This window comes from Passer domesticus, chromosome 12 (assembly GCF_036417665.1).
Source record: "Passer domesticus isolate bPasDom1 chromosome 12, bPasDom1.hap1, whole genome shotgun sequence".
In the NCBI taxonomy this organism is placed as follows: Eukaryota; Metazoa; Chordata; class Aves; order Passeriformes; family Passeridae; genus Passer; species Passer domesticus.
Window position 1 is genome coordinate 17881118 of NC_087485.1, and position 27276 is coordinate 17908393.

General features: G+C 45.3%; 1 protein-coding gene and 1 long non-coding RNA gene across 6 annotated transcripts in view; one reads left to right on the plus strand and one right to left on the minus strand.

The window, feature by feature from the left end:
* The first annotated feature begins 3706 nt into the window (after positions 1 to 3706).
* Positions 3707 to 17220, plus strand: LOC135279467 (uncharacterized). 4 transcript variants are annotated; one of them, XR_010346691.1, is made up of 5 exons: positions 3707 to 4226; positions 4361 to 4392; positions 4586 to 4989; positions 9109 to 9221; positions 16235 to 16375. It is a non-coding gene; the product is annotated as an uncharacterized LOC135279467 (long non-coding RNA). The 4 variants fall into 4 exon arrangements; XR_010346692.1 differs by having other exon boundaries at positions 4591 to 4989; XR_010346690.1 differs by lacking the exons at positions 3707 to 4226; positions 4361 to 4392 and adding an exon at positions 17084 to 17220 and having other exon boundaries at positions 4468 to 4989; positions 16235 to 16568.
* The window catches only part of SLC7A10 (solute carrier family 7 member 10), a 39856-nt gene continuing 20742 nt past the window's right edge, over positions 8163 to 27276 (minus strand). Inside the window, exons 2-11 of one of the 2 annotated variants that reach the window (XM_064386883.1) lie at positions 24546 to 24750; positions 18295 to 18446; positions 17471 to 17596; positions 16352 to 16505; positions 14660 to 14783; positions 14460 to 14563; positions 13350 to 13446; positions 9490 to 9639; positions 9071 to 9248; positions 8163 to 8506 (exon numbers count right to left, since the gene is read on the minus strand). In XM_064386883.1, the coding sequence (XP_064242953.1) occupies positions 8364 to 8506; positions 9071 to 9248; positions 9490 to 9639; positions 13350 to 13446; positions 14460 to 14563; positions 14660 to 14783; positions 16352 to 16505; positions 17471 to 17596; positions 18295 to 18446; positions 24546 to 24750 (1433 nt within the window). In that variant the 3' untranslated portion in view covers positions 8163 to 8363. The remainder of the gene's footprint in view (positions 8507 to 9070; positions 9249 to 9489; positions 9640 to 13349; positions 13447 to 14459; positions 14564 to 14659; positions 14784 to 16351; positions 16506 to 17470; positions 17597 to 18294; positions 18447 to 24545; positions 24751 to 27276) is intronic. The other variant, XM_064386884.1, reaches the window with a different exon arrangement.

Sequence of the window (27276 nt, forward strand, 5' to 3'; positions counted from 1 at the left end):
TGTTTATGTCACTGTTGCTGTTCCTGAACTGCATGGGGCAGAAGGAGGCCGGTATGTGATGTTAGTGAATAGCAGAACAGGAATGTGTCACTGCAGTTTGGAGGCATCTCCATCCTCTGGTATTTCTTTTGTACTTTTACTCGCTCTGCATTCAGTGTTTTTTTGCCTTTCAGTGGTCTTACTGGACTAGAGAACTCTCTTGGAACCTGGGGCAGACACCAGTCATTGCAACTCTGAGTACTAAGCTACAAATAACATTATCTTTTTTAGGCATAATAATTTAATTAAAACTTAATAATTTTAATTAAACATGCTTAGGAGGAATTAAAATCCCTTATAGCTTCCTCTTTTACAGAAACTGCTCACTTCTTTTGCTCCCTTCAGAAATGTTTTGATGGCCATATGTTCCTTAAAGTGTCCACTAAATCCAAATTTTCTGTGTGGAATACCCAGAATGAAACCAGCTGTATTAGCTACTAAAGCTTTGTGAGGAGAGTGTAGCAGTGTTTGGTATAAGTGCACTGAGTCTTAGTTGCAGCAATATTTATTTTTTGCATTGTCATGTGTTGCATTTTCTTCATGGTGATGTTGTGAGTGTTGCAGAATTGTTTCCTCCTTCTCTACCCTTTGTCCTCTCCTCTCCTGTGTTTCCAGGAGCTCTTTGAGTCTGCTGGTACCACTTCGAGAGTGCCTGCAGCACACTGAGGCTTTACAGCATTTGGGGCTGCACTGGGAAGCACTGAGCACTTGATCAGGATCAGACTGCTGGTTTATTTTGAAATAAAATCTCTCACAACTTTGTAAATCTGCTGCCTAAGTGCAGATGTATAAGCCAGTGGTTTTATTTATTTTTACAGAATGTTATTTTGCTTTTTTTTTTGGAAGAACTGAATTACATCAGTGCCATTTTTAAAGCTGACACTGTAGATTGTACACACTTAAATGTAAACTGGTGCCTTTTTGTTTTTCAGAGTGTAATTAATAGTAAGGAAGTGATTTACTTGTAAGAAGGAGGCATTGCTTGACGAGGAGTCCCTGCAGAATGACAGAACTCTGCTGTGTGGTGGCTTGGTCCTGCTGTGGTGGCCAGACTCTCCCTGCTCTGACAAGAGCTCTGCTTCAATTCCCCCATGACACAGTGACACACAGAAATGCTTTATAAGGGAGCTAACAAGGAAGTTGATGCTGCTGCTCTGGAAACATCCAAGTGCTCCAAAACCTGTTTGCTGTTATAGGAATTCAAGTTGTCCAGAGTTATTAACTGAACTTGGGCATCTGTGGGCCTGAGTTCTGCTGCTCACAGAACTTTCCTGGCTGTAAAGGCAAACAGACTCCTGCAGTGAACAGTTTACATCAGTGTCAACGATTTTTTCCTTTAAATGGGCTATATTTTGCCCTGGATCTTTCATTAGGACTCTTTAGGAGACTGCCTTGAAACAAGCAAGGAATAGGACTTTGGCCTACTGAAATGTAATACAGAAGAATTAAATAGAAGTGGTTTCTTTTTTCCCTCTTCTATTGCAAATTGGTTTCATACTGTGCATTCCAGAGTTAGAAGATTCAAATTCTTAAGGGCATTAATACCAGGAAGGGCTTGTGGCAAAATGCATAACAAGAGTTGTGGCTGCATTAAATAAATACTGCTCAGTACTTTTTTCCAGGTTCTTCTGTGATCAGAACTCATTTCATCAAAGAAAATATAGTTTTGAAAGAGATCTTGCTTTTCTAGCATTTGTAAACATTTTGGGTACATTCCACTTTTGCAAGGCCATGTACTGTAGTTTTTGCACTGCCAGAGTAGTTGTTTCCATCAGAGGCTACAGGTTTTAGTGTCTTTGTTTTTACTTTTTTTTTGTCTAGAGGTAATTTTAAATCCAGAACCTTGTAAGTGTAAGGTGGTTAAGTACACCTAGGAGGAAGATTAAAGGTTTATTTTGTGTAGGTATGAAGAAATACATGTATATTTATTTCTGTAAGAGAAAAATATTTCTCTAATAAAATAATGCTGATCATGCCATACCTTACACCAGCACTACCATAAGGCTCATAAGATTGAAATATGTACTTCAGAGTACTGCTGTATTTTGGGAGCAACCCTGAACAGCTAAGATGGGTAACTTCACATTATTTCTTACATGTATCATACATATTTTGTGTATTGATTCATTTGGTAACTCAGTGAAAATTTTACTGAGAAGGCTTTACTTTTAGAAACTTAAAAAAATCCAGGTTAGTGAAAATTTGATGTTGAACCATACAGAAGTGTTCACAGCCCCCATTACTGGACTATAGTTTGCATTAATGAGAAGTGCAAGCCTGGTGCTCTGTGTAAGCTCTGACTCCTGTGTGCTGCAGGGCAGTTTTCTCTCCTGGCCCACCCCCTGAAGGCAGGAGCCACAAATTCAGTATTAATTTCACAGAAGAAATCTCTCTGTTGGCACTGTGAGCACAGAGAGGTGCACTGCAGTGCCCTGGAATGTCAATACCTGTGAAAATCACAAAGTCTGCCTTAGTGTGTGTCTGCCCTTCTCTTGTAAGGGTTAAACAGGGAATCTACCATCCTTGAAGGCACCTCAGTTCTGGTTCATATAAACTGCCTCCTGGTATTCAGAACTTCCTAAAAGTAGAAAAAAAGTGGAAATACCACATTTTAAAGACTATACAACCTTAAGTTAATCAGCGAGTAAATATGTTAAAATTTTTGTTACTTCAACAGTGTTTTTCTGCACTCTTTAAAGATTTTTGTAGACAGGAAACAAAGTGTTTAAGTTGTTGGGTTAGTTTTGGTTTTTTAAGATATAAAATTCCCCTGTCTAAGCAAGCAAAAAAAAACCCCAAACAACCCTTCTAAAAAACCCCTCTGAATTGAGAATAGCTACTGGTATAAAAAGAATGCAAGCTCATAGGCAGCATAAAGGGGAAAAATGATTCTCTTAATATTTCCTCTACTGCTGTTAAAGCAGGGAATATTTCTGTTAGAAATTCTGATACTTTCCTGCTTGTCTATTACTCTGCAACATCCCTTAAGCATACTTGTTCTCTATTTCTGTTCTCTGCTTTTTGTCTTTTTTGTTTGTTTTTTATTTGGGTTTTAATTTTACCATAGCATGTGTGCAGGCATATGATTCAGGTATGGCATCATGTTTGTCAGTGTCTACTGCTGCTTCCTGCACTACTGAGCAAGACACTAAGCAAGAAAGGTGCTGGGCATCTCTGTGCTTTGCCTTGCTTTGGATCTCTTAATTTTTAATAAAATTTTACATGCCCAGAGCCTGTGGGTTCCTGACTGTCACTCTTAACGACTAAGCCTGGGGATTCCTGAACTGTTCCCATGTCTTAGCTTGACCCATGACTCCATGTGTGGACATGAATTTGGTGGGGGAGGGTGTATTTTGGTTTGGTTTTTGGTACCTCTGGGGATTTTTTATCATCTGCTATTTCTGGTAGCTGAAGCTGGTCAAAGGGATGTCACTTTTTAAATAATACATGTGAAATCTTGGTTCTAGGAAATTCACTGTTGTATACAGCTGCGTTTGGTGTGTATGTATTTATATAGCCCAAGTTAAAAAAAAAAAAAAAAAAAAAGAAGGCCTGAAGTGTACGACTCTTAGGGTGGTTAAAAAAAATTTCTGAAGTACAGCCTCTCCCTTTTGTGAGGTCAATGCTTGTTTTGCTGATGTTTCTCATGTCATAGAGCTAGGCTGGCTCTGTCCTGCTCTTTGTCAGAAGAAGGTGAAGGCTGAGTTATTTTGTGTTGACTGTGTTCCACAGACTTGGAAATCTTTATCTGTAATGAAGAGAATTGGACAGACTTGGTGATGATCCCAGATGGAAGGATGCAAGGATGCAGCTTGATGCAGAGGGATACCACCTTCTAGCCCAGCAGAAAGGCTTGGCTTGGCTTGGCTTTGGTTTTGTTTTGCCATGAAATGCTCATTCAGCTACCGTGGCAGAAGCATTAATGTTTCAAACCTTACCGTCATACCCTGATGTGAGGCTGAAATGAGAATAACCCATGAGATGGAAATTGAGTTGTAAATGATACTTGAGTGTTTTGACAGCCTGTGCAGTACAATAGATATATCTTGCAGCAAACCAAGGGACAAACAAGAGAAGCCTGAAGGAAATTGGGTGCTTTTTAATCAGACCTTTCTCTGAGAGGAAGAACTGCTTTTGCTTATTCAAGACTTTTGGACCTGGCTGGAAGTTGAGTTTTAATCTCCCAGGTAAGTGCCAGGATTTAAAATTGGTACAAGCAGCTGTCTGAACCTGAGCCTTGCAGGCAGCACACCTCGTGTCCTGTCCTTTGTCAGTCTGTCACCCTAGCAAACAGTTCAGTGGGCTGTTCTTCCCTCTTCAGATGCTGGCTCTTGTGTTCTTACCAAGGCTGAGGTGAGGCTGAGATTTACATTTCATTCCCTTTCATTCCATGTGTTCCCTGCTTTATGATGCCCTCTGGATCTCCCTCCCTTCTATCCCTCTGTTTTACTGTAGGACTTTAAGACAAATGTGGTTTTGGCCTCTCAGCATCTTCTTACGCACTTTCTAATCCTTCTTCTTGGATTTTCCTTTTCCATTTTCCAAGGGCAGAAGTTTCTCATTGAAGACAGAGCACTGGTGAGAAGTCAAGAACCAAGGACAGGTTTAAAAACAGAGTTTGGTTTGCCTGTAGTCACAGCTGGAGGTGGAGAGAGGACACAACTCTCTGAACTCTAAAGCTTTAGGAAAAGACAAATTCTAAGCGAAGTTTACCCTTCATTTTTCTTTCAATATCTCTCATAGAACTCCTCAGCAGGGGAATAACTGTGAGCAGTTTCTGATTTGGTTCTTGGTGCAGAGGGGCTGGAAACCAAACAATTTTTTTCCCCCAAGATTTAGCAGTAAGTGAAATGTGAGAAATCCCTTGACAAAGGCCTCTGCCTATGAAGTGTGGGACAGCACGTCTGTTGGGGGCTGGTTGGTTGTTCATTCGTTGTCTTTCCTTTGAAGGTGAATTATTTTGTTTGACTCAGCTCTCAGCACGTTTCTCCCACAGAATTATCTTGTTTGGAGCTGGGCTGTGGCCGTGGCTCTGTCCTGCCCAGCCCAGCGCCTCCCCTGGGCTGACAGCGGCCTCAGGGCTTGTGCTTTCAGAGCTGGTGGAGCCTGGCTGATGAAATCTGCTCTGCGTGTTTTTGGATCCATGTTTTGGAAAGGTGCTCCCAAGTCAGATGTATTACTAAACTCGTGTCCTTGGGCTGGAGGAAGGCTCTGGGCTGGAGCAGCACGGTGCTGAGCCCAATCCCATGTGGGCCTGTTCCCTCAGAGCTGGGTTCCATGTTCCTTGTGGGCCCCTTCCAACCCAGGATATTCTGTGAGTCTCGTCCCTTGATCCTTCTGAGATCAAACTCTTATGGTTTATGTACTAATGGGAATGGAAGCCATTGAAATCCTTTATGAAGTTTTTGAAAATGCTTGAGGGTGGCCAAGCCAGCAGAAGCTCTGCCTCCTTCTCCCTGTGTGCCCAACAGTGCCCACTCAGCTCCTGGAATTTTATCTTCTCCCCTTCTGTCTTGCAAAGCTTGTAGCACAGTGATGATGTATCTGTTACCACTTTTTTCAGTCCTGTGATAAATCCGGTAAGAATAATCCAATACATTTTTATTGACTTTACCTTAGGCTGACTTACAGGTGGTACTCCCCGGAGTATTTTCTGCATTACAGCCCCTAGTGTTTTATGCTACATAAATATATAGGCTTACATAGCATTGCATTGCTATTCAAGCTTTATTTAAACTCATTTCTGTTGGAAGCAGCTTGCCTTTCTGTATCAAGTATCACAGTACTCTCCACATGCTGATAGTGTCAGCTGTTTCAAGGCTTTTTGTTCAGTGGGCTTTAAAATACTGGTAATTATGCCTCCTTTGGGGTTAGTTGCTTTGTCTTTAGGAAAAATCTCTCTTATATGGATTGAATGTGCTGCTAAATTTCATTTAGCGTATGAATTTCTATTTCTAATTTTGTACATTGATTTCTATGGTTAGAAATTCTGCACATTAGGCACTAACCTTTGCAAAGCCTTTAATGTATGTGATGCTGGGAGCAGAGATGAAGCTGTTCCTAAAAATGAAACATCATGGAACACTTTTTGGGGATTGGCATGTAATTCAAAGATGAGGTCTAGTAAATCATCCTGTTCTAAATTAAGCCTTCTGATTTAAGGCCAAATGTTGTTACTTTGAAAGCATGTCATTATAACCAGGGAAGACTTGAGCCAAACTCAGCTAACAATTATGATGAATTTGTTCTTTATTTCTGCTTTTGATTTCCTTAAATAACAGCCAAGAAAAGCCCTGGTAGCTGTTGCAGCATTATACTATTACTATTATTATTACTTTTCTTATTACCATACAGATTTGTCTCAAGAGCTGCAAAGTTTCCTTGCTGGCTGATTTCCTTACCTTAGTTGTTTAAACAAACAAAAATAAACCCATGCCAAAACTTAGCAGTTCTGAAAGCAATCAGTATTTCTGATGCTGTAATACATTTCATTTTTCCACTAGCTGGGAAAACTAGCAAAGGCATTGAAAGAATGAATTTGAATATTTATGATACCCATTAACAAACTATATATTCATATTATTATTTAAAATGTAGAATCTTTCTTTACAGGTGTGCATATATACACACAAAACCACACCTTTTTTCTTGCTAAATATGTATTTTAATCTCTCATAGTTAACAGCTTTATACAAAGAGAAGAATGTAAGCTGTGTTTCTTTTTAGTATCTACTATCTGGAAGATGGAGATGAATAAAATTTTAATATATAGATAATATTATTATTATTACTACTACTACTATTATTACTATTTTACAAAAGTCTTTCTGAATAATTAACTAAGATAATGAATCCGTAATTTTTGTGCCAGGGCCGTGAAAAGATACTTTTAAAATTACATTCAGATGGCTGTTACCAAGGCTACTGAATGTGATAGGTTTTGTTTTCAAATAGTGTGAAAGAATAGTAGCTCAGAGCTGTTCTCACATTTTGCATTTTTAGAAGATTCCTTGGTGTGGAAGTGGCCATACTGCTACAGCAGCAAATCTCTATATATTAATTAGGTGCATGAATGAGATTTTTTTTCCTGGTGTATGGCACAAATAAAATATGCAAAACACTTTCTAAGGAGCATCTGATGTGTGAGTGGTTTAGGCTGGTTACTTGGTTGAGCCCAGCTGAAAAGGGGAATTGGTCCTTGGAGCAAGGTGACACGTCCAGAGACAGGAGGAGCAGCAGGGTCCTCTCCTGGGTTTCCCTTGAGCTCCATGCTGAGCCTGCTGCAAACCTCTCCATCTCCATCCTCCCCAGCTGGCACCTGGAGCTTCCCGCAGGAGTTCCTGGGTGCTGCAGGAACCCCCTCCACCTCTACAACACTGCCTTGAGATTTACATCTCTGCAAAGCTGAGACACTTGGGATTTAGATCACTGCTAAGCTGAGACACTGGAGATTTACATCACTACAAAACTGAGACACTGGAGATTTAGATCAGTACAAAGCTGAGATACTTGAGATTTAGATCTCTGCAAAGCTGAGATACATGAGATTTAGATCACTGCAATGCTGAGAAACTTAATATTTAGATCTGTACAAAGCTGAGATACTTGAGGTTTAGATCTCTGCAAAACTGAGCTTCTTGAGATTTAGATCACTACAAAACTGAGACACTTCAGATTTAGATCACTGCAAAGCTGAGATACCTGAGATTTAGATCCCTACCTCTGTGTGCTTTTTGCTGTGTCCCAGGATGCTGCTGGGGTGCTGCAGGTGGTTGTTGGTGCTGTGGCTTTTACTCTGCAGTCCATGCCTAGCGCAGCCCTGGCTCTTTGGAGCTGGGCTGGGGATGTGCTCCAGCTGTGTGGAGGGCTGATCCTTTGGGTTGTGCCTTCCTGGCACTCCCCCCACCCAGGGACAGCAAGAGGTCTCCTTGCTTTCTCTTGATTTCTGTACTTTGATTTTGTGTTGGGAACTGCCCTAGTTTTAAAATGCCTAAATTTGTGTGTCTCTGGTGGACCCTCATGGTGACTAAAATCAGTATTCCAGAGCTGTGTCTGTGCTGCTTTCCCCTGCTGAGCAAGAACGCTGCCAGGAAAAAAAAAAAAAAAAAAAACAACCAACCAGCTCCTTATTTTACATTTTATTTATTTTCTTTTTTTCTTTTCTTTTTTTTTTTTTTTTCCTTAGGGAATAACTAAAAGCTACAGAGGCCATAAAGGATGTAGCTCATTTTATGGGCTTCACTACTGGTGCTCTAAAACAATTTTTTTTTCCAGAAAAGCTTTTTTTTCAAAAATCAGCATGTAAACAAGAAGCCACTTCAGCCTCACAGGCCACGCTGCTGTGATTTCCTCCCTGCTGTCTCGCTCACCAGCCGCCAGGAGTGGGCTGAGGAGGTGTCCTCCTCTGCACTTCCACACTGAGGGTACACCACAAAGCACAGCTTCTGCCCCCAGCACGTCAGGGACTCTGCAAGGAGCAAATCACCAGCGTTACTGGGTGGTTAGTGGGGTCTTCTACACAAAAATGTGATGCTGGAGCCACGTGGGAAGGATCTGCCCAGCCCTGAGTGCCCCCTCCAACCCTTCTCTCTCCAGCTCAGTCAGCCAAGTGTTCCTGAAGCAGGGCAAGTGAAGGTGGGACAGCTTTAGGGACACCTTTCCCCAGCCCCTCACAGCGCTGCCAGTGCTGCCTTGGCAGGCTGATGGGATGGGATGGCATCCGTGGGATGGCATCCATGGCATGGCATGGCATGGCATGGCATGGCATGGCATGGCATGGCATGGCATGGCATGGCATGGCACGGCATGGCTGCCCTCCTGGCACTGTGTCAGCCCAGCTGCAGTGACCACTGGCCATGGGGAGCTGCTGGCAGTGGAGCCAAGTGCAGCTGGCAGAAACCCTCCAGTGAGAGCAGAGGGCTGCAGCGTCCTGTTTGAAAGTCCTCACCTCGGAGCAAAGTGATTAAAAACCAAGCACAACCAAAACACAGAAGACAGAATTTAAGCAGGGAGGCAGACAGTGCTGGCTTACCTATTAGCCTATTTACACACTTTGGTTTATTTCTCCAGTAGACTCCAAGGAAAAACACTGGCACTCCAGTTAAAATGATAATGAGTCCAACCCCACAGACGATGGGCTCGGAGTACAAGCTGAAGACCAGCAGAAAGGCCCAGAACGCCAGGTAGGTGATGGGGATGAGGAGGTTCACCTACCAGGAGAGAGCAGAGCAGAGCAGGACTGTGCAGAGCAGTGGCTGTGGGGTGGGGGGCTGCAGGCAGGGCAGGCTCCAGGCCCCCCAGGCTGTGTCCCCTTCCCTCCACCACCGTTCTCCCCTCTGCCCATCCCAACAAGTTCACAAGAGACCTGCCTGGGACATGGTCTGGGAGGTGTCCCCATCCCACCCTTTGCACGACTATTACAACCCAGAAATGTAGCTGTAACAGTGTCACCTTGATAGGTCTGAAGATTTTGGGTTTCTTCCAGCGTAAAACAATCAGGCCTATAATGGTCACTCCATAGCAGAGGTAGTTAATGAACGACACGTAGTTGATGAGCGTGTATGTGTCTCCAACCAGCATGATGATGAGCGTGGCCAGACACTGCAAAGAGAGGAAGCACAGCCTTCTTCAGCCATTATTGCAAAAGGCAGCTTAAAAGCAGCAAAACAAAGCAGAAATCCCATTAAAGCATTAAAAAATCCCTTTGTTTGTGGCACCTGCTGAGTGTGTGCTGCTTCCTGGGGCTCTGTTCCTTACCCCAGGGCTGTGCCACCAGGGCTGGGGCTAAATGGGTATTTGGGGTGATTTGGGGCATGCTGAAGCCAGAGGCTAGAGGGTCTGTTTAAAAACACCCTGGGGTGCTGGCACAGGTGTCTCTGCTGCCCATGAGTAGGCAGGAAGGGATGGGAAGGCTGGCAAACCTCCCACTCCACCTTTTTCTGCGAAGTGTCTTAAAAGCTGTTGAACTTTGTGGTGAGGACTCCAGGTGAAAGGGTTCTTTAGACTTTACATTTTGTGTTTCAGGCACTGTGCTGTTGCAGGTGCTCTGTGTATTATAAAGAATTAGAGGTTTGCCCTTTCTCTTGCTGCCTCATGTCACAGCTGATCAGCATCATCAATCTTATGAGCAGTACTAATGTTTGGAAACTGGCAGATGGGTGGTGGACATTTCCTTGCTTTTGCTTGCTTTTTTGAACTCTATGTCTGCCCAATGCTGATAGGGAATTGATTTTCACCTTTTTTGTTTTTATATTCTCTCTATATTCTGTACACATACATTTGTAGTGCTTTATATTATATACACTATTATAGTATTGATAGCTAGCTTTTTACCTACTCTATTAGACAGAAAGACAAAATAAATTCCCCAGTGGCTCCAAGCTGGGGGTCCAAGTTTAGATTTTCTGGAAAGCCAAGGTTAAAACCATCTCTCTGAGACACATTTTCATTAACAAAGTTTAGGTCCTATCTAATTGGGGGGGAGATTCAGAAAGGGTTGACCTGAGGGGGATTGCCTCATCATTTATGGGGTTTCTTGTCAGTTATGGTAATTTGCTAAACATATGGAAATTGTATGCACTTGATGTTACGTGTGCATCTTCGTCGCCTTCAACCGAGTGAGTTGTGCACCTGGGGGTCCTTGTGAAGGTAACTCCTTTTTAGCACCTGTGTCTAGCTTGTGATTTTGGGACCAGCAAAAAGGCACCAATACTGTAAGCCCAGGAGAGCTGATTTGGGGGCCAGGGCACTGCTCCTCGAGCCCCCCACCCACTCTTGGCTACCACAGGGGCTGAGCACTCACCTGCACAAAATACCAGCCCAGTGAACACTGGGGCCCAGAGCCTCAGGGAAACTAAATATCCAGATCCTTCCAGAGAGTGCTCAAGATTTGGTTTGTGTTGATCCAGACTCCCTTTGTGCTTCTGTCTCTTTTTTCTCAATTAGCTCTTTCCACAGTAAATTCCTCCCAGGAGGGAAGGTTTCTGCACCTCCAGCAAAGGAACTGAGCACCACCACAGCCACACACCCTGTTGGTCCCTCTGTTCCCATATTTAAAGACTTGCAGGCTTGGCAGGGGGATTTCAACACCGTGAACTGTCTGACCACAAAATGGATTTAAAATTGGGCACCATCTCATATCTGACTGTCATACAACACAGTCTCTGCTCTCCCCTGCAGTGTCACTGTGTCACACGTGTGCAACTCCCTGCTGCCACTGAGGGCTTTGCAGTGATGGCTCTTGAGTGGCAAGATCCATGTGTGGGTGACCCTGAGGTGTCAGATCCACTCACAGTGTGGGTGCCATCCCCCCGTGGCTGAAGGTGAGTGCTGCCACTCCCCACCATCCTGCAGAAAATGCTGCTAGGAAATAGTTATTTCTGAACAAATAGATACTAATAGTAGAGTGTAGGCAGCTACAACAGCAAACAGGGCCACAATTTAGGCAAGCCTAATTAATACATCAGGTTTCTTGTCTCTTCCATTGAATCACACCTAGCTGAATCTTCCATTGAATCACTCCCCACCATCCTGCAAAAAAACTGCAGTCCAAGTGTTACATTTAGCTTGGCCCCTTGATTTTTGGAACTAAAAAAGTAAATCAGTGAAAATAAAGGTCTCATTGGTAGTGTTGAAATAGGCATTCTTGATGTACAAAAAAACTGCTCTCCATGCAGAGAGCTAGGTATGATTCCATGGAAGAGACAAGGAACCTGATGTATTAATTTGGTTTGCCTAAATTGTAGCCCTGTTTGCTGCTGTAGCTGCTTACACTACACTAGTAGTATCCTTCTATTTGTTAAGAAATAACTATTTCCTAACAGCATTTGATGTGCACTGAGCTGCATTAAAACACCTTCAAACGATGAATTAATGTGCCATGCTGGTTCTGTGATTTGCACCGTGGTTCAAGGGGGTTAGCATGGCATGGATCAGCCAACCCCACAGGCAGCCTGCTCTTCTTGGGGCTGCTCCACAGAGAAACAGCCCCTGACACTCAGCTGTTGTTTCAGCTGGTGTATTTTTAAGGACAAAGGAGCTCTGCCCCTGCAGAACACAGGATCCCATCCCATGATGTCTGCCCAGGGCAGTTTACCCCAAACCTTCAATGGGCAATACACAAGATGTTTGTGATGGGGCATTAAGCCCCAGGAATGCCATAAAACCTCAATAAAATGCATATTTTGTCATAAAAGCAGAATGAGCTTTTATGGTGGAAAAAAAAAATCTTATTTGGTGAAATAATGGGTGTATTGTGCCAGAATTGCTGTTAGAGCCAGGAGACATGTAAACATGCATCTTTCTAGAGTATCTGGGGTCAAACCCTCGTGGTTTTGATATCAGTGGCAAATCTGCAGTTGGCAGCTGTTGATGCAGCCAAGATTTCAAGGAAATGGCCTTTGGGGAATTCCTTTGCTTGGGTCCTGTGGCCATGGACAGCAGCAGCACAAATAATTTTTCTCTTTGTCATTTTCTATGCCCCTGTAAAACCCTTCACACATTCCAGCTGCACTATCAATAAAAGCATACAAATCTGTTTTGAATAATAACTTCCCTAAGTCATTAGTTTTGTGGAAATTTGTACTGTCTGAAAAGTGAGGGGAATCTTTTTCCCATGGGAGCACAGCAGGAACTGGATCCCCAGCACTCCTCACAGCTGGCCCCTTGGTGTCTGGGCTTTGCAGGTGACCTCTTGTCTGCCTGGTGTGCCATTCAGCAGATTCCCTACAATAATCATTGTCACTACTTCATTTTTTGGCCTGTGGAATGAAATACCTGTGGCTCTCAGAGAACTGCCTGGCTATCCCTCACAAGGTGTCTTGGTTGTTGAAAGTAATTTTTGGAGCACTTTGTCCTTTTCCTGGGGCTCCCCATATCTCTGGCTGTGGTGCCAGGACCTAAAGCTGCCTTGCTGGAGTGGGATCAGTGACCATGGAGGTTTCCAGATTCTGGTGGAAAGCAGGCAACGTTGGTCTAAGGAACTTGTCTTTTCTTAAATGAAGTATCTCTGTTTCAAAAGCCAGTCCCTGTCTCTTGCTGCAGGACAAGAATTAATGAGCTTACACTGCAGCTCAGGTTATGAGGGAAACTCTTCAGGTGCCGAGGGGACTGGGAGGAGGAGGAGGAGTTATTTCTGAGGCTGAAGGCTCTGGGGCAGATGGAGCTGCTCAGCTGGCACCTGCCAGCTGCCATTCAGGGTGACACACTGATTCAGGGGTAAAGCCACCTCTCAAGGGTTTTTCCAGCTCCTCTTGGGGGTTTGGTGTTTCTAAAAGCAGGTTGCATGGTGACAGAGGGGGACAGTAACTTACACAGATGAGAAGGGCAGGGATGGGAGTGCAGTTCTTGACGTGGATCATGGCCAGCAAACTTGGCAAGTGGCCTTCCCGAGCACCAGAGAAACACAGCCTGGAAATAAGAAGGGTAATGATGAATCCACTGGGTGTGCAACAGCCTCTCCAGTCCCTAGCCACACAACACCTCTTATCTCAACCACTGCTCTGGTTTTCTCATGGAAAGGAGCTGTGGCTGCAGAGACAGCAGCTGTGTCCCTGGGGAAGGGTATTTAAACTAAACCCTGCAGGGTACAAGGCCTTTAACAGCTAATGTCACCTGGGAACAGACCTGCTCTGAGATGCCAGAATACCTCCAAGGACTATCTGCTGGCCAGAGCTGTCTCTTTACCCAGTGAGGGGTGAATGCTCTGAAGGTTGTGTGGGTATTTACAGTGTCAAAAGGGGTTTGGATAAGGTTTAACATGCCTTAGTTTTCACTTTTTAGTGTATAGCCTGTTACATATGCACTCCAATTTGTTGCATTTCATCATACCCATGAAATGGTTGGGAAAAATAATTTTCCCAAGGTACTTCAGCTGTTTTCTCAAAAAACTTTGTAACTTCTAAATTAAATTAAGACAGGTCAGTTATTATAAACAGACTTTATTGATTACACTCTTACAGACTTTACAGATTCTGGCCCAAATATCAGCAGTATGCATGCAAAGCATCTTGCTTGAAAGGTGATTTTCCAGCATTAAAATGCCTGTAACTGAGTACAGCACCAGGCCCTAAAACTCCTCCTTGAGCAAAGCACAGTTTAGCTGTGAGCTACTGGAACTTTATTGACATAAAATTACTTTGGTTCCATGCCAAAGCTGTGTTTGGCTCTTTCTGTGAATTATTCCACATCTGCAAACACTTTCAATAACTCATGAGGGTTAATTTGCAAGAAATTTCATGATTCAATATTACATTTGCTGATTTGAAACAGAATAATTCACAACTGATTGTATCCAACACACCCAACAACAAACTCATGCTCTACAACATCCAAAATGTCTAGCTAGCATTTCTCTAGCAAATGCAATTAAAACAGCCCCTCCCCAAATCAGATAATGTTCATAAAATTGTACTCCATCTAACCTTGATGAGGTAAAAAGGTATCCATTTATTCCTCCAAATGTAGATAGGGCCACTGAGACTGGCATAACCCAGGAAAAATAGCCCAGTAACTTTTCACCAAATGTCTAAAGCAACAGAAGGCAGAGAAACTGAAACACACTGCAAAGCAGAGCACTGAAATCAAAGTGTGTTTGACACATCCAGGGAATGGTTTTACTTACTACCGCCACAGCGTTGGAGGACAAGAGCTCTTGGGGAGACATGGCAGTGAAATATGCAATGTTGGTGAACGTGTACACAAATGTCACCAATGGGATGGATATGAATATGGCACGAGGCAGGTTCCTAGTAAAAGAATGAGGAGGGTAGATAAGAAATTACAGTCATGCACAGCGAGACCACGACAACTGTGTGGGGCCTGGGGCAGTCATGCATTTGGGTGGTTCCTTGGTGTTTTCTGAGGGAAGCAGAGCTTCCCCCAGCTCTCTGACCACTGCAGGTTAGGGAAGGCCACAATGGAATGCTGTGTCTGCAGGGAGCTCCGGGGGACAGATAGCAGGAGCTCCCTTGGGACTCTGACTGGGACTGGCACAGAGCGGTACTGAAAAATGGAACACCCAAAAGCCCTGGGGACAGCACCCTGGGGAATAAAATGTCTTGCTTTGCTTTACCTTCACCTGCTCTGAAAAGGAAGGGGATCCTGCTGTTCAGCTGCTGCCCTGGCCCATTGTGTGCCCTGAACCTGGTCAGGACATACAGCTTACAGTAGAACAGATGCACTTATCTCCAGCCCAGAGCCTTCCTAGAGGTGCACACCTGAGCTGGTCTGTGGCTAACAGAATGCATTTTTCTCTCTGTGTCAGATTTGGGAATAAAGTTTTTAGAAAGCATGTTTAACCTTGTGAATTTGAATAGATTTAGTAGGAAGTAGTTTTGTTTGTCCAATTTTTTTAATACTTTAATTTCTCCACTAAGGCTGCAACAATAATAATAATTAAAAAAAAGCCATTTGCTCCATTCTCTCTTTATTTCTCAACTAAGGCCATATTTACCTTATTTAAATAATAACTTTTTTATTATCCAGCTTTGAAATCATGGTGGCCCATTAAAATATTGTTGTTTAATAATTACCACATTTTCTTTATTCCTGCCAAGATTTCTGGACACACACTTTGCCACTTGCTGGTGTGCAGAGATGTTCATAAGGCTGTAGCTTTAATTCCTTCCCATCCAAGCTGTAACAGTTTACATTTCTTGTTGTTTAATTGCTGTGTGCACTGGATGCTCAGAAGTAACTAATGCTCCAAGAGCTGCTCCTGACATTTGCCATTCCACTTTATTAACTCAGAAATGCTGAAACATTTAAGCTTTGCTGAACTAAAATTCCCTTTCCCTCCAGCCCTCTCAGCCTGCTTGTGATAAATCCTTTGCAAGCCCTTCCCACAGCCAGGATCAGCAGTGACCCAGGGTAAGCTGCCTTGGCAGGAGGGGCACAGAGTGCCACTTTCACTGCACAGCCAATCATCCCTTTCAGGTGTCTGTGGGAAGCTTTGGGTGAAAAAGCAAAGCAACTTCCAGGATTATTCAACTTTTTTAAGACAAAGAAGATTCTTGCTGCAGATACTTGTGTGGCACCTCACCCATGGTTAATTTTCTGCTATGGAAGGTTGAATATGATTGAATAGTGACATAAAGGTACTGCCTTGTCTGTGGGCTGCTTCCATTCAGTTCATACCTAATTCCATGTTTCTGTAAAGTCCTGCTATCTGTTCTGAACAAAACTCTCTCTCCTTTAGAAGGACCAGTCCCAGGGACATGGAATGCCATTGCAGCCTCTTATGAAATGAGCAATGCTACCAGACAGCTCCAAAGTCTCAGCCCTCCAGGGAGAGCATCAAGGAGTGGATACTTGCCTGCGGGGATCAACCAGCTCCTCTGTGACATAGTTCAAGAAGTTCCAGCCACTGAATGCAAAGGACCCTTGAAGAAAAGCTAATGCTAAATGTCCCACAGATGGAGTCATCCAAAATCTGAATGCATTGCTTGGTGTCAACTCTTTGTAGTTTCCTGCATAGAGAGTGCAAGCCAGATGTTAGGTCACACCTACCTACCTCACAGGCTTCAAAATAGGTAAGATTTGCTTTTTATTCTTTATTAGAACTGAGACTTCATGCTGCTCATGCCACCATGGGCTGACACAGCAGCTGCAGTGCTTTCTGCAGGACAGGGTCCTGATCAGGCAGCTCAGGCTCTCCTGGCACCCTCCACCACATCTGTGCCACAGCAGCTCATGAGACCCTTTGGCAACCTGCACTGGCTGAGGGTGGATCCTTGGCAGTGCAAATTCCTACCTGCCCTTAATGCCAATCTCTTTTACAAGAGTTTGGTGTTGTTTAGTAGATATCCTTGAAAATAAAATGTCTATGCGCCTGAAAGATTTGTCAAGACTGTAGGACTAGCACCACTAGGAAAACAAGTTTTCTGTTCTCTGTAAATGTCACATTTCTTCGTCCTTTATATAACTCATCATATACATGATAAAAATATTATAAGTCTTTTGAACTTTTGGCTTTCCAATGACTGGTCAATCAGTGAGACATTTTTCACCTATCTTATAAGTGAATCTTATAAGTGAATTTTTTTAGGAAATTGGACTAGTGCCTGAAATGAAGCAGATATCTTCCTGCCCTAGGCAAGGCATTGCTTATTCATTTTACATCCAGAACACCTCAAATTCAAGGAATGCACAACAGATTAAAAATATTAAGTAACTATTCCAAAACATTGTGAGCTGCTCTCCTTTATTCTGTCAAAAACCTACAAGGTGGGCTGGAAAGGGACTTTTTTAAGGGGATACAGCTGATTTCTCCCTTGTGTCATACTTCCCCAGCTGTGTCAGTGTGCAATCCCACAGCCTGGCAAAACCCAGCACACCTTCAGGTCAGTTTGTAAGGAGGAAACATTGCAGTGAGGGGGAAAAGTCAAGTCTATGAACAGCACCATACCAATGCTAGAGCTGTCTCACAGAGTACCTTTAAAGATCTGTATGAAGCCCACAATAATGATTAGGGTCAGGGCTAGGAGTTTTCCTGCTGTGAATATATCCTGAATGCGCGTCGCCCATCGCACGCTGGAGCTGTTCACCCACGTCAGGAGGACTGCAGAGCAAAATACTGAATTCAGTGAAATGAAATTTTGTTTATCTAAGAACATACAGTCAAAGTAGTGACAAACACACTCATGTTCCTGCAGGGAGCTCTAGCGTGGCCAGTAACGAGGGTGAGGAGGAGCATTGCCTTTCCCAAGCTGCAGGGCACCCTGGCAGTGACCAGCCCTGTGGGTGCTGCCAGAGGGGCTCTCCCCAGCTCAGTAACTGTGCCTGAGCCGTGCCCAGCGTGCCAGGATCATTGTCTCCTCACAGGAACAGGGAAAGTGTTCAGCCCTGCAGCTCAGGTTTGCTTCTGCCAGCCCCAGCAGTGGCTGCTGCAGAGCTGGCTGCACACTGCCTGCTGCACCCTCACCTGTGTGATGTGAGAGAAGATGGGAAGGGCTCAAAGGTCACCTGTGCCAGGTGCCCATGGTTCTGCAGCACTGCCCATCCCACGTGCTCACCTGGCACCGCTTTCCCTGGACCCACAGGGGTTTGGGTGCCTTTGTGGCTCCCTCCAGGCACTGCACTTGCTGCGGGCACATGGAAAGGGACAGAATTGCCCCATCCTGTCACAGTGCCTCTCCTGGGAGCTCCCCACAGGCCTTTGGAGCTGGGGCCCTGACCCCAGCCTGGCTGCAGTGGCCCCTCCAGTGGTCCCTTGTAAAACCAGGGCAAGATTTGTGTGTGCAAGAAGCAAATACTTACGTAAACACACCATGGAGAGGATCCTGGAGGCATTGTAGGGGGGAATACAGTTAGGGAAGACAGGCTGCAGGACATAGTTTGAGAAGGTCAGTGCAATGACAGCCAGACTAGTTGGGTACATGATAAGCACTGCGCTCCACAGCAGCAGAAACCTGGAAAGACAAGGAAAAGCACAAGAGAGCAGTGCTGGTGCTGTGCTGGAGGAGGGCACACACAGCCAGCTGTGCACAAGGTGTCAGGGCTGAGCACCTCCATCCTGGTCACACACACCAGAGTGACTCCCCTCAGCCCTTCTCCCGTGTTCTCAGCACAATCTGTATTTTAAATGAAACCTTGTAAAGCAAAGCATGGTTTAGGAACGTGTGGAAGAGCGAGGATTCTGACCAGCAGGCATGTTTTGGTTTAACTCTGTGTCTAGAAAGGAGCTCTGCTGCTCCTGGGCTGACATGTCACCACAGCAAACAGTAGTCCCCACACTGAGGGCACCTCTGAAGGGTTTTGGCTGCAGCCATAGGCAGCAGCTGTACTTTTGGGGCTGCTACCAGCTCCCTGCTGGTCACTGGGGGCTTTCTTGTCACCACTGCTGTTGGCTCTGTGACCCAGGCCAGGGCAGATGTGCTGCAGTATTTTGTGATGGATCTCACAGCTGGGCTGGCTGCCCGCCTCCAGCTGTGGCTTAAGGTGATTGCACCCAACAAGGTATTGTGCAAATATAAAGTGTGAGATATTTTGGTTTTTCATTCTGTTCAAAGAGAAAAAAAAAGCTAAAAAGGCAGCAGTGGATGAGGTTAGTATTTAAAAATATTTGAAATATTATTATTTATATAGTGAGTAGTCATTGCAGGCAGTGAAGTTTTTCTTGCCATGCATATGCACACACAGACACACACAGTTCACATACGTGCACAAATATAATGTGCAGGGATGCATGACACAAACGAGGATTTGAAATGATATTTCCAATAAGACAGTACAATTTCTATATCACATGGGTAGCTCGTTAGGGGCTGCACCCACCCAGCGTGCTCCCTGCTTCCAGCCCTGAAATGTGGCACAGCTGAGGGAGCCTCTCTCTGTGCCATCAGCCTGGAGGGAGTGCTGCTGGCTGGGTGCTCCTCAGCTGAGGTGGAGAATGTCTCTCAGTCCCATCCTTCACTTTGCCTTCCTGTTCCTGAGAAGGATGGGGCAATTAATTAACTACCACAGTTAATTTGGTAAGCCAGATCAAAGTAACAGATGGGTACCTTCCCAGCTGCCACTATGATTTTTTTACAATAAACTCAGCAGTTTTTTACTTTCTCTTTATTTTGTTATGTGAATCAGTTTTTGGTTTTTTACCCTCCTAAATTTCTAAAGTTTTTCATCGTGGTTCAGAGCAGTTTTCTCCAGTGATTGCTCTGTGCTATTTGGTGGTGTTGATGATGTACCCAGCTTGGTACAGCTCTGCAGATCCTGCTTGCTGAGTTAACTCAGCTGGTCCACACTGAAGAATAAACAGGACCCAAAGACTACAATAACAATTAGCTGAATATGATTAGGATACTGATGGTGCTGTCTGGGCTCAAGCTGTTTTGTGTGGCTGTTGACTGGCAGGGCCCAGGCAGAGGCTACCAGTTTTTCCCTGTCATGTTTATCTTCACCCATACAAATTTTATACAAATTTTTAGCCTATACATGTAGGCTGAGAATTGTGTAAAATATTCAGTGGGGGGAATGACTCTGAAAAGACTATTTCAGGCAAAATTTGCCCTTGTTTCTGTGCTGTAATATGGAGTGTAATGTAGCTGGTATTGGGAAGAGCATGGTTTAGAAGGGAATGGATTAATGACAGTCATGCAATTGAAATGCAGGATTGATAACACAAATTAAAGCAAATGCATTATTTAGCAGAGGGGGGACAAAATTGCGCTGTCAAAGGTGAAGCTCAAAAGAGAGATGGCAGCAAAGCAAGAAGGAAGCTTTGCCTAAGGTGTAGGCCTGCTTTTATGGTGTTTCTACAATAAGTTTTAATCAAAACCTATTTCTGAGGAAAAGATCTCCACGCTGGTGACTGAGATCACATCCCATCCCCAGACAAGCAGCTGTGGGGGCCAGGGGCAGTGCTGCCATGTGCTCACAGTGCCAGCAGCTGCCAGGGCAGCATGAGGACCTGGAGCTGGCTGGGAATGGCTTTCCTGGGAAAATGGAGAGATGGTGGGGAGATGATGCGGGAGATGACACAGCATAACACACCTGGAATGAGGTTGGCACACCTGGAATGACTTGGTTCTTCAGAGGGAAAGTGGCAGAATTATTGTCCTGAGGGCTGAGCTACAGCACTGGAGATGGGGATGGAGATGGAACTCCACTCTACAGCCTTTCACTGTTACTCAGTAGCTGTGATTAAAAAAATAAGAGAAGCTAAACCTTCTCTTGTTGCTGACTGAGAAGTGATCAGATCTTTATAACAGGTTTGAGACAGCTGAATGTAAAGAAAAAAGAAGATGCAGCTCTTTGGTTGGTTTTGCTTGGGTTTGGTTGGTTTTGTTTGTTTGGGTGGGTTTTTTTTTTCCTGAACACTGGAGTTTGCAGGAGAAATCTGAGCTCCTGCATGTGCTGGTGGTGAAGGAGCTGGTGAAATAACCTCTGTGCCTGTATTCTAGCACTGGCTGGATGGCCTGTGCTGTGTTTGGTCGTTGAGCCTGATCCAAAGTTCACTGAAGCTAATGGCCCACAGTCCCACCAGTGTGTATATGAGTGAGATCCTCTCTACTCAGAGCCCATGCCCCTGCCTTAGAAACAGCCCAGAGTGAGTGGTGCCAGCAGCTGCTCCTGGGGAGTGTGACATTCATGTGGAGTGCCACTCATCCCTGGACCAAAACGGAATTTTTTTGTAGATACCTCTGCATAGTAATTCCCTCACCTGTGGAAAGAAATAAACAACATGGGTCCTAAATAATATAGTGGACTTGCTGAAATTGGTTCTCAAATATCTATTTGGGATTTGCTATATTCCCCTGAGGATCTCGAATTAGATACGTTATGGATTCAAAGCAGCCTGTGAAAATACAAAATTCCTGTGTACCCCACCTGTGCATCACTAGCAAAAGAAAAGGGCTTGAAACAGGTGTTATAGTACAACTCACGTCAGTACAGTTCAGGAAAACTGAGCTGGTTTAAGCTGGAGCCAGTTTGAACACTATTAATGCCATCCTACTTACTGCCTTTGGAAAATTCAAAATTTTGCAATAACGAAAAAGAACCATAAAAGTATATTTGAAGCATGTTACACTTGCAGTTTAGAGTGGCACTTATCAAAGCTTTGGCTGCAAACTCTCCACTGACTGATTTTGGTAAGGACACATGCAGTCAGCAGGCTGTGCTGGTGAAGCAGCTGTGTTAGCTGCAGCATTACTGCTGAGCTTTCAGGAGGAGTTGTATTGATCAGAAGCTCTCTGGAGGGTTTTTCATGAAGCTGGATTTATTAAGAATACCTGTTAGGCCTTTATTTATTATTTGGGGTAATGTTCTTTTTGCTCAGGCTTGCAGGCCCACATGCATGCAAGGAGAGCTGTGCTCAGAGGGCTCCTGCAGCACAGGCTGTGGGCATTCCCTGCAGTTTGTGCTCTCACACAAATGTTATTTAAAACCACAATAATTCCTAAATAGAGAGGAAAGCAGACTCTTTCTCTGGTAACACTGGAACCCTTCCTCACCTCTTCCTTCTCCCTTGGCCACAGGAGCTGGGCAGTGTCTCTGCTCAGGGCTGTCCCCAGCCAAGGTTTGCCACCACCACCACCACTGCTCAGCAGTGTTTCAGGCTGTCCTCGAGCTAGCCAGGGCTGCTGCTCTGCAGCCACAGCTCCTGCCAGCTCAGCAGATGGCTCCGTCCTGCCTCTGCTGTTGCATTCACCTCCTTACATCACACCTAGCCATGTGTGTGATGAACTTTTCAATAAAAAGTTATGCATCCAGCTATCAGTACTGCCAGACACAGAAGCTGGGGCATGAAGTACTCCAGTGGCTGTCACAATCAAATAGTATTTCTTTGTGCCTTGTATCTATGCAGGAAAACCTGCATAGATATATAAAAAAAAAATAATAAATGGGAGGATTTTGGGAGACAGGAACAAGACAACAGAAATGGAGTTGCTGTGGTCTGGGTGGGTACAGCGTGTGCTCTTACAACAAACACCTTTTTATGAATAGACCAAAACATCCAGCTGGTCACTGGGAAAAGCAGATGCACAGGAATGGCAGGGGCACCAAAACTTTGTGTGCTGAGTTTGATGTACTCAGCTGTAGAAGGATTACATCAAAAGAGAGCAGCAGAGGTTTTTATCCCAGGCAGGCACAGTGCAGGCCCCTGGAAGCTCAGACTGCCTGTGACCTGCCAGTGCTGGATGGGCACTCCCAGGTGGGAACCTGGAGGTGCTGGAGCTCCCCAAAGCTGCAGCCTTCAGGTGGTGGCTCAGAAAAGGGCAGCAGGGCAGAATCCCAGCTTGGCTTTACTGGAAAATATGACCCAAATTCCCCTTTTTATACCAAAACCTACCTGATGGCTTTTGCCTAATGCAACCCTTTGTCATAGTAGTGGAACTATTTAGTTTCTTGAGAGAAGAGCTCACATCTCTACACTGGAAGGATGGGAGCACTACTTCCCTTCAGGTGACAGGTTGTGCTTTTTTGATATTGCTTGTGCATTACAAGCCTGGACACCAAACAAGTGCTGCCCAAGCAGAATTTCCTGCCTTGGGGGGTGAGACTGTCCCCAGGGACATGCTGGGGAGTGATCAATCAGAGGGTGTGTGGTTTGTTACAGCAGCTGCACAGCTTGGTGTTTGCAGGGATCAGGGATCACTCATCTCTGAATGTGGCAGAGGGAGCTGAGGAGCAATTTAAATTCATTTTAATTAAATTACATTTAATTTTAGTTGCACTTGATTTCTAAGTAGTTTCATTTTCCTCCCTAAGAAGCACAATTCCTGTGGTTTTGTGGACCTCATGTGGCTGGCCTCCTTCACAGTGGTGTTCCAGGGATGGGACTTGTGGCAGTTTGTGTGGTTCTGTGCTCTCAGCCCCCTGTCCCAGCTTGCAGACACTGCTCCTGTCAGCAGGCAGTGCCCTGGAGAGCAGGAGCTCTGCTGTGAAGCTCCTGCCCCAGGAGGGAACACACCTGAGTGGAGCTGAGATTTGGTTAGCCAAGCCAATGCTGTTGTTGCTGCTCTGTGATCTCAGTGTAATTTTCTGTGCAAAGCAGGACAGCAGTCAGAGACTCCATCCACTAAAGAAACACAGACTTCATGAACCAGCAGAAGGCAATGGCTGAAGCTTGACAAGCATCAGAAATGCACCTTGTGAGCAGGCATGTCTGCAGTGCTGGCTGTGCCCTGTGCCTGTGTGACACTGGGCTGAGGCAGGCATGAGAGGACAGCCTTTGGGACAGGGTGACACACTGCCTGTGTTATGCCTGTTCTGATTTGTCCTTGCTCAGCAGCCAGCAAAACTGTTATAAGCTCATTTTTCATCTCACATGAGAAGGAATTCTCTGTTTTGTTTTGTTTTTTTTTTCCTTACTCTTTCTCTATTTTCTGTACTGGTGCTTATTTTTCTTAACTAAACCACCAGCACATGTTATGGCCTCTCTACTCACAATGAGAGAGCTGCTAAGAACATTCTGGTGCTACTCTAGTAGTCTTTGAGTACAGGCTGACAGCTTAATTTATTGTGTGGAATACATCAAAAAGCGTACAATGAAATAAAAAAGATAACCTCCTCTCACTTGTCCCTTCCTCACCTGGCCACACTACTCCCTCAGTACTATTTTCAAAGAGAAATCCTTCCCTGAGTTAGCAATCCCCCCTCTCTGTGTTTACAACTCTTGGTTATTCTGGACAGCAAGTCAAGCAGCTTTGCTTTATTTGTGGGGAGTAGCTGCAGCCTGGCCTGGGATGGGTAAAGCTCCTCAGCACCAGGCACTGATCATTGATGGCTTGCACACAGGAGGATCACTCGGACACAGCATCACCCTCTTCTGCCATGGACTTTGGGGCAGTGAGGGAAGTGAAAGGATCTGTCACCTTCTCTTGAAAAACAGCACTGGGAGGTCTGTGTAGGGACAATTTGGTATTTCTAACAGAGAACAGAAAGATTGATTTTGCTGAAGCATTTTTATTGACAAAAGTTGTCTCTTCCAAGTCCGATGGCTTTCCCACACCAAACACACGACAGAAATGTGCTTTCAAATGACTTTATAGAGACAGGGTACTTACCCAGCTAACCCACCAAAAATCTCTGTGACATAGGAATAATCCCCTCCCGACTTGGGGATGGTGACCCCCAGCTCAGCGTAGCAGAGCGAGCCCAGGGCAGCCACGCCTCCACCGAGCACCCAGATGATGAGAGCCAGGCCCACCGAGCCCGCGTGCTCCAGAACTCCCTTCGGGGAGATGAAGATCCCAGAGCCTATGATGTTACCTGCAAGGGACAACAATTCAGCAGTCAGGGCAAAGAAAGGAAATAGCTGGCTTTTATTTATTCCGAACAGGACAAACAAGCCCAGAGCCATGCCACCCCCGTGCTCCTCTTTCAGATTTTGCATGACTGCAGTTTTTTCTGATTATGCCCTGACAGAAGTGTTGCCAGCAATGAAAGGTGGTAAATTTATGCCCACCTCTGCTGAAGTCTCAGCTGAGGATCCATGAGTTTTCTGGCATCAACTTCCTCAGCTTGCATAACCCTCACCTGCCATGCCCAAGCGTATTACTACAAAGAGTTAGAAGTGACTTTGTACTGAAGACTTTTCATCCACTCCTGTGAGGAATTTGAACAAGTTAAGGTCCATTTCCAGGGAGTTTGGAAGGTCAAAAAAGAAGAGAGTAGTATTATCTATAACGATGAGCCCAAAGGGTGTGTTTGTCACCAAGGATGGATTTAAGATTGTGCTTGAAAAAGTAAACCCAAAGTCTAAAATATTAAAAATCCATAAAGCATTTTGTACTTCCAATACCTGTGCTGCTTAGTGATCAGCCATGAAATTTAAAGTTATAATGTGGCATGGCTAAAATATTGGACAATATGAGACAGTTGAGATGATGTGAGCTGAAGCAGTGCTGGGTATAGAAAAGGAGTGCTGGAAACCTCCAGGTGCTCTTTTTCCATGTGGGGCCAGCATGTGTTACATGGTGGGTGAGCAGCTGGCTCAGGGTCGGGCACAGAGGGTGGCAGTGGCCGGGGTGACACCAGGCTGGGGTCTGTCACCAGTGGGGCTCTGCAGGGCTCCCCCCCAGCCCCGTGCTCAGCACCACGTTCATGATTTGGACCCAGGCCCCAAAGGAGCCCTCGGGAAGTTTGCTGGTGACACTGAATGAGGAGGAGCTGCTGACGCCTCTGAGGGCAGAGGGGCCCTGCAGAGAGACCCAGCCCAGGGGAGAGAAGGGCAATCCCCAGCCATGGCAGGCTCAGCTCAGGCCAGTGCTGGCTCTGCCCTGGCACGGGCAGCCCTGGCTGGGGGCACTGGGCAGTGAGAGGCTGGAGAGCAGCTGCAGAGGGCCCTGGGGCTCCTGGCAGTGCCAGCCGGGGCTGAGCCAGCGGTGCCCTGGCAGCCAGAGGGACATCCCTGTCCCGGGGCAGCGGGCCCGGCCCTGCCAGGCCAGGGGGGATTGTCCTGCTCTGCTCCAGGCTGGCCCGGCCTCGCCGTCAGTGCTGGGGCAGCCTGGGCTCCGAGCATGGGGAAGGCATGAAGCCATTGGAGAGTGCCCAGAGGAGGCCACGGGATGGGGAAGGGTCTGCAGGGGAAACCTTTTGAGTCTGGTACTGCTGTGTGCCACAGTTTAACAGCTGTACTCATGCTTTGGTGGTGCTCGAGGGTGCCAGGACGAGGGAAGACATGAGACTCTTGGCTCCATGTTTCAGAAGGCTGATTTATTATATTATGATATATATTATATTAAAATGCTATATTAAAACTATACTAAAAAGAATAGAGAGAAAGGATCCATCAGAAGGCTGGAAATAACAGGAGAGGAATGATAACAAAAGCTTGTGATGCTCAGAGAGTCTGAGCCTGCTGACTGTGATTGGTCATTAATTAGAAACAGCCAACATGCCCCAATCACAGATGCACCTGTTGCATTCCACAGCAGCAGATAGTTATTGTTTACATTTCTTTCCTGAGGCTCCTCAGCTCCTCGGGAGAAAATCCTGGCAAAAGGATTTTTCAGAAATTATCATGGCTATGCTCATGCATATGGAGAAAGACCTTAAATGATAAAATCCCCTTAATGATCTGCTACCTGCCAGCATACATACCTGTCTACCTGCATTTTCCACAGATCAACGTGCCTGAAAACACTGCACTGCTGGGAGGAGCTGCTGGTATTCTGGGGAGCATGCTGAAGTTCAGACATAGTGTTTTTTACCAAGATAGATCTGTAGGTTTCCATTGCCTCCTTGGGATGGAGTCACATTCCTTTTGGCCACTCCAGCACTGACCAAATGCCCAAAGACAGAATAACCCCTAAATGGGTCCACTGGCTCCTTTCATGCCATCTCCTCCTGCTCTTGTTCACTTTAGCTCAGGTTTGCTGCTATTTTTGGCAGCAAAGAGCAGATGCAAATGCTCACCCTTCAGCAGGCTCTCACTTTCCACCCCTATCCCTTGGGTCACCTTTCCATGTTGTCCATACACAAGGAAAGGATGCAATCCAAACACAGCCTGGCATCCCTCAAACTGGTAATGGACAAGAAACCCAACATTTCAGGGTGTCTGCAGAGCTGTGCTGGCAGGGGCTGAGCTGGGCTCTCTGTACCCACTCAGCTGCTGTGGGGATGGACAGACCTGCAGCAGGGTGGGGAATGGAGACACAAGCATCAGCAGCACCATGGAAGCAGTGTGACCTGGCCATGCTGTGATGAGCCCAGGGAAGAGAGCTGGCTCCTGGGGAGGTGTAACTGCAGGGAGCAGGTTATGGTAAGACTGCCAAAGCAGTCCTCCTCATCTGC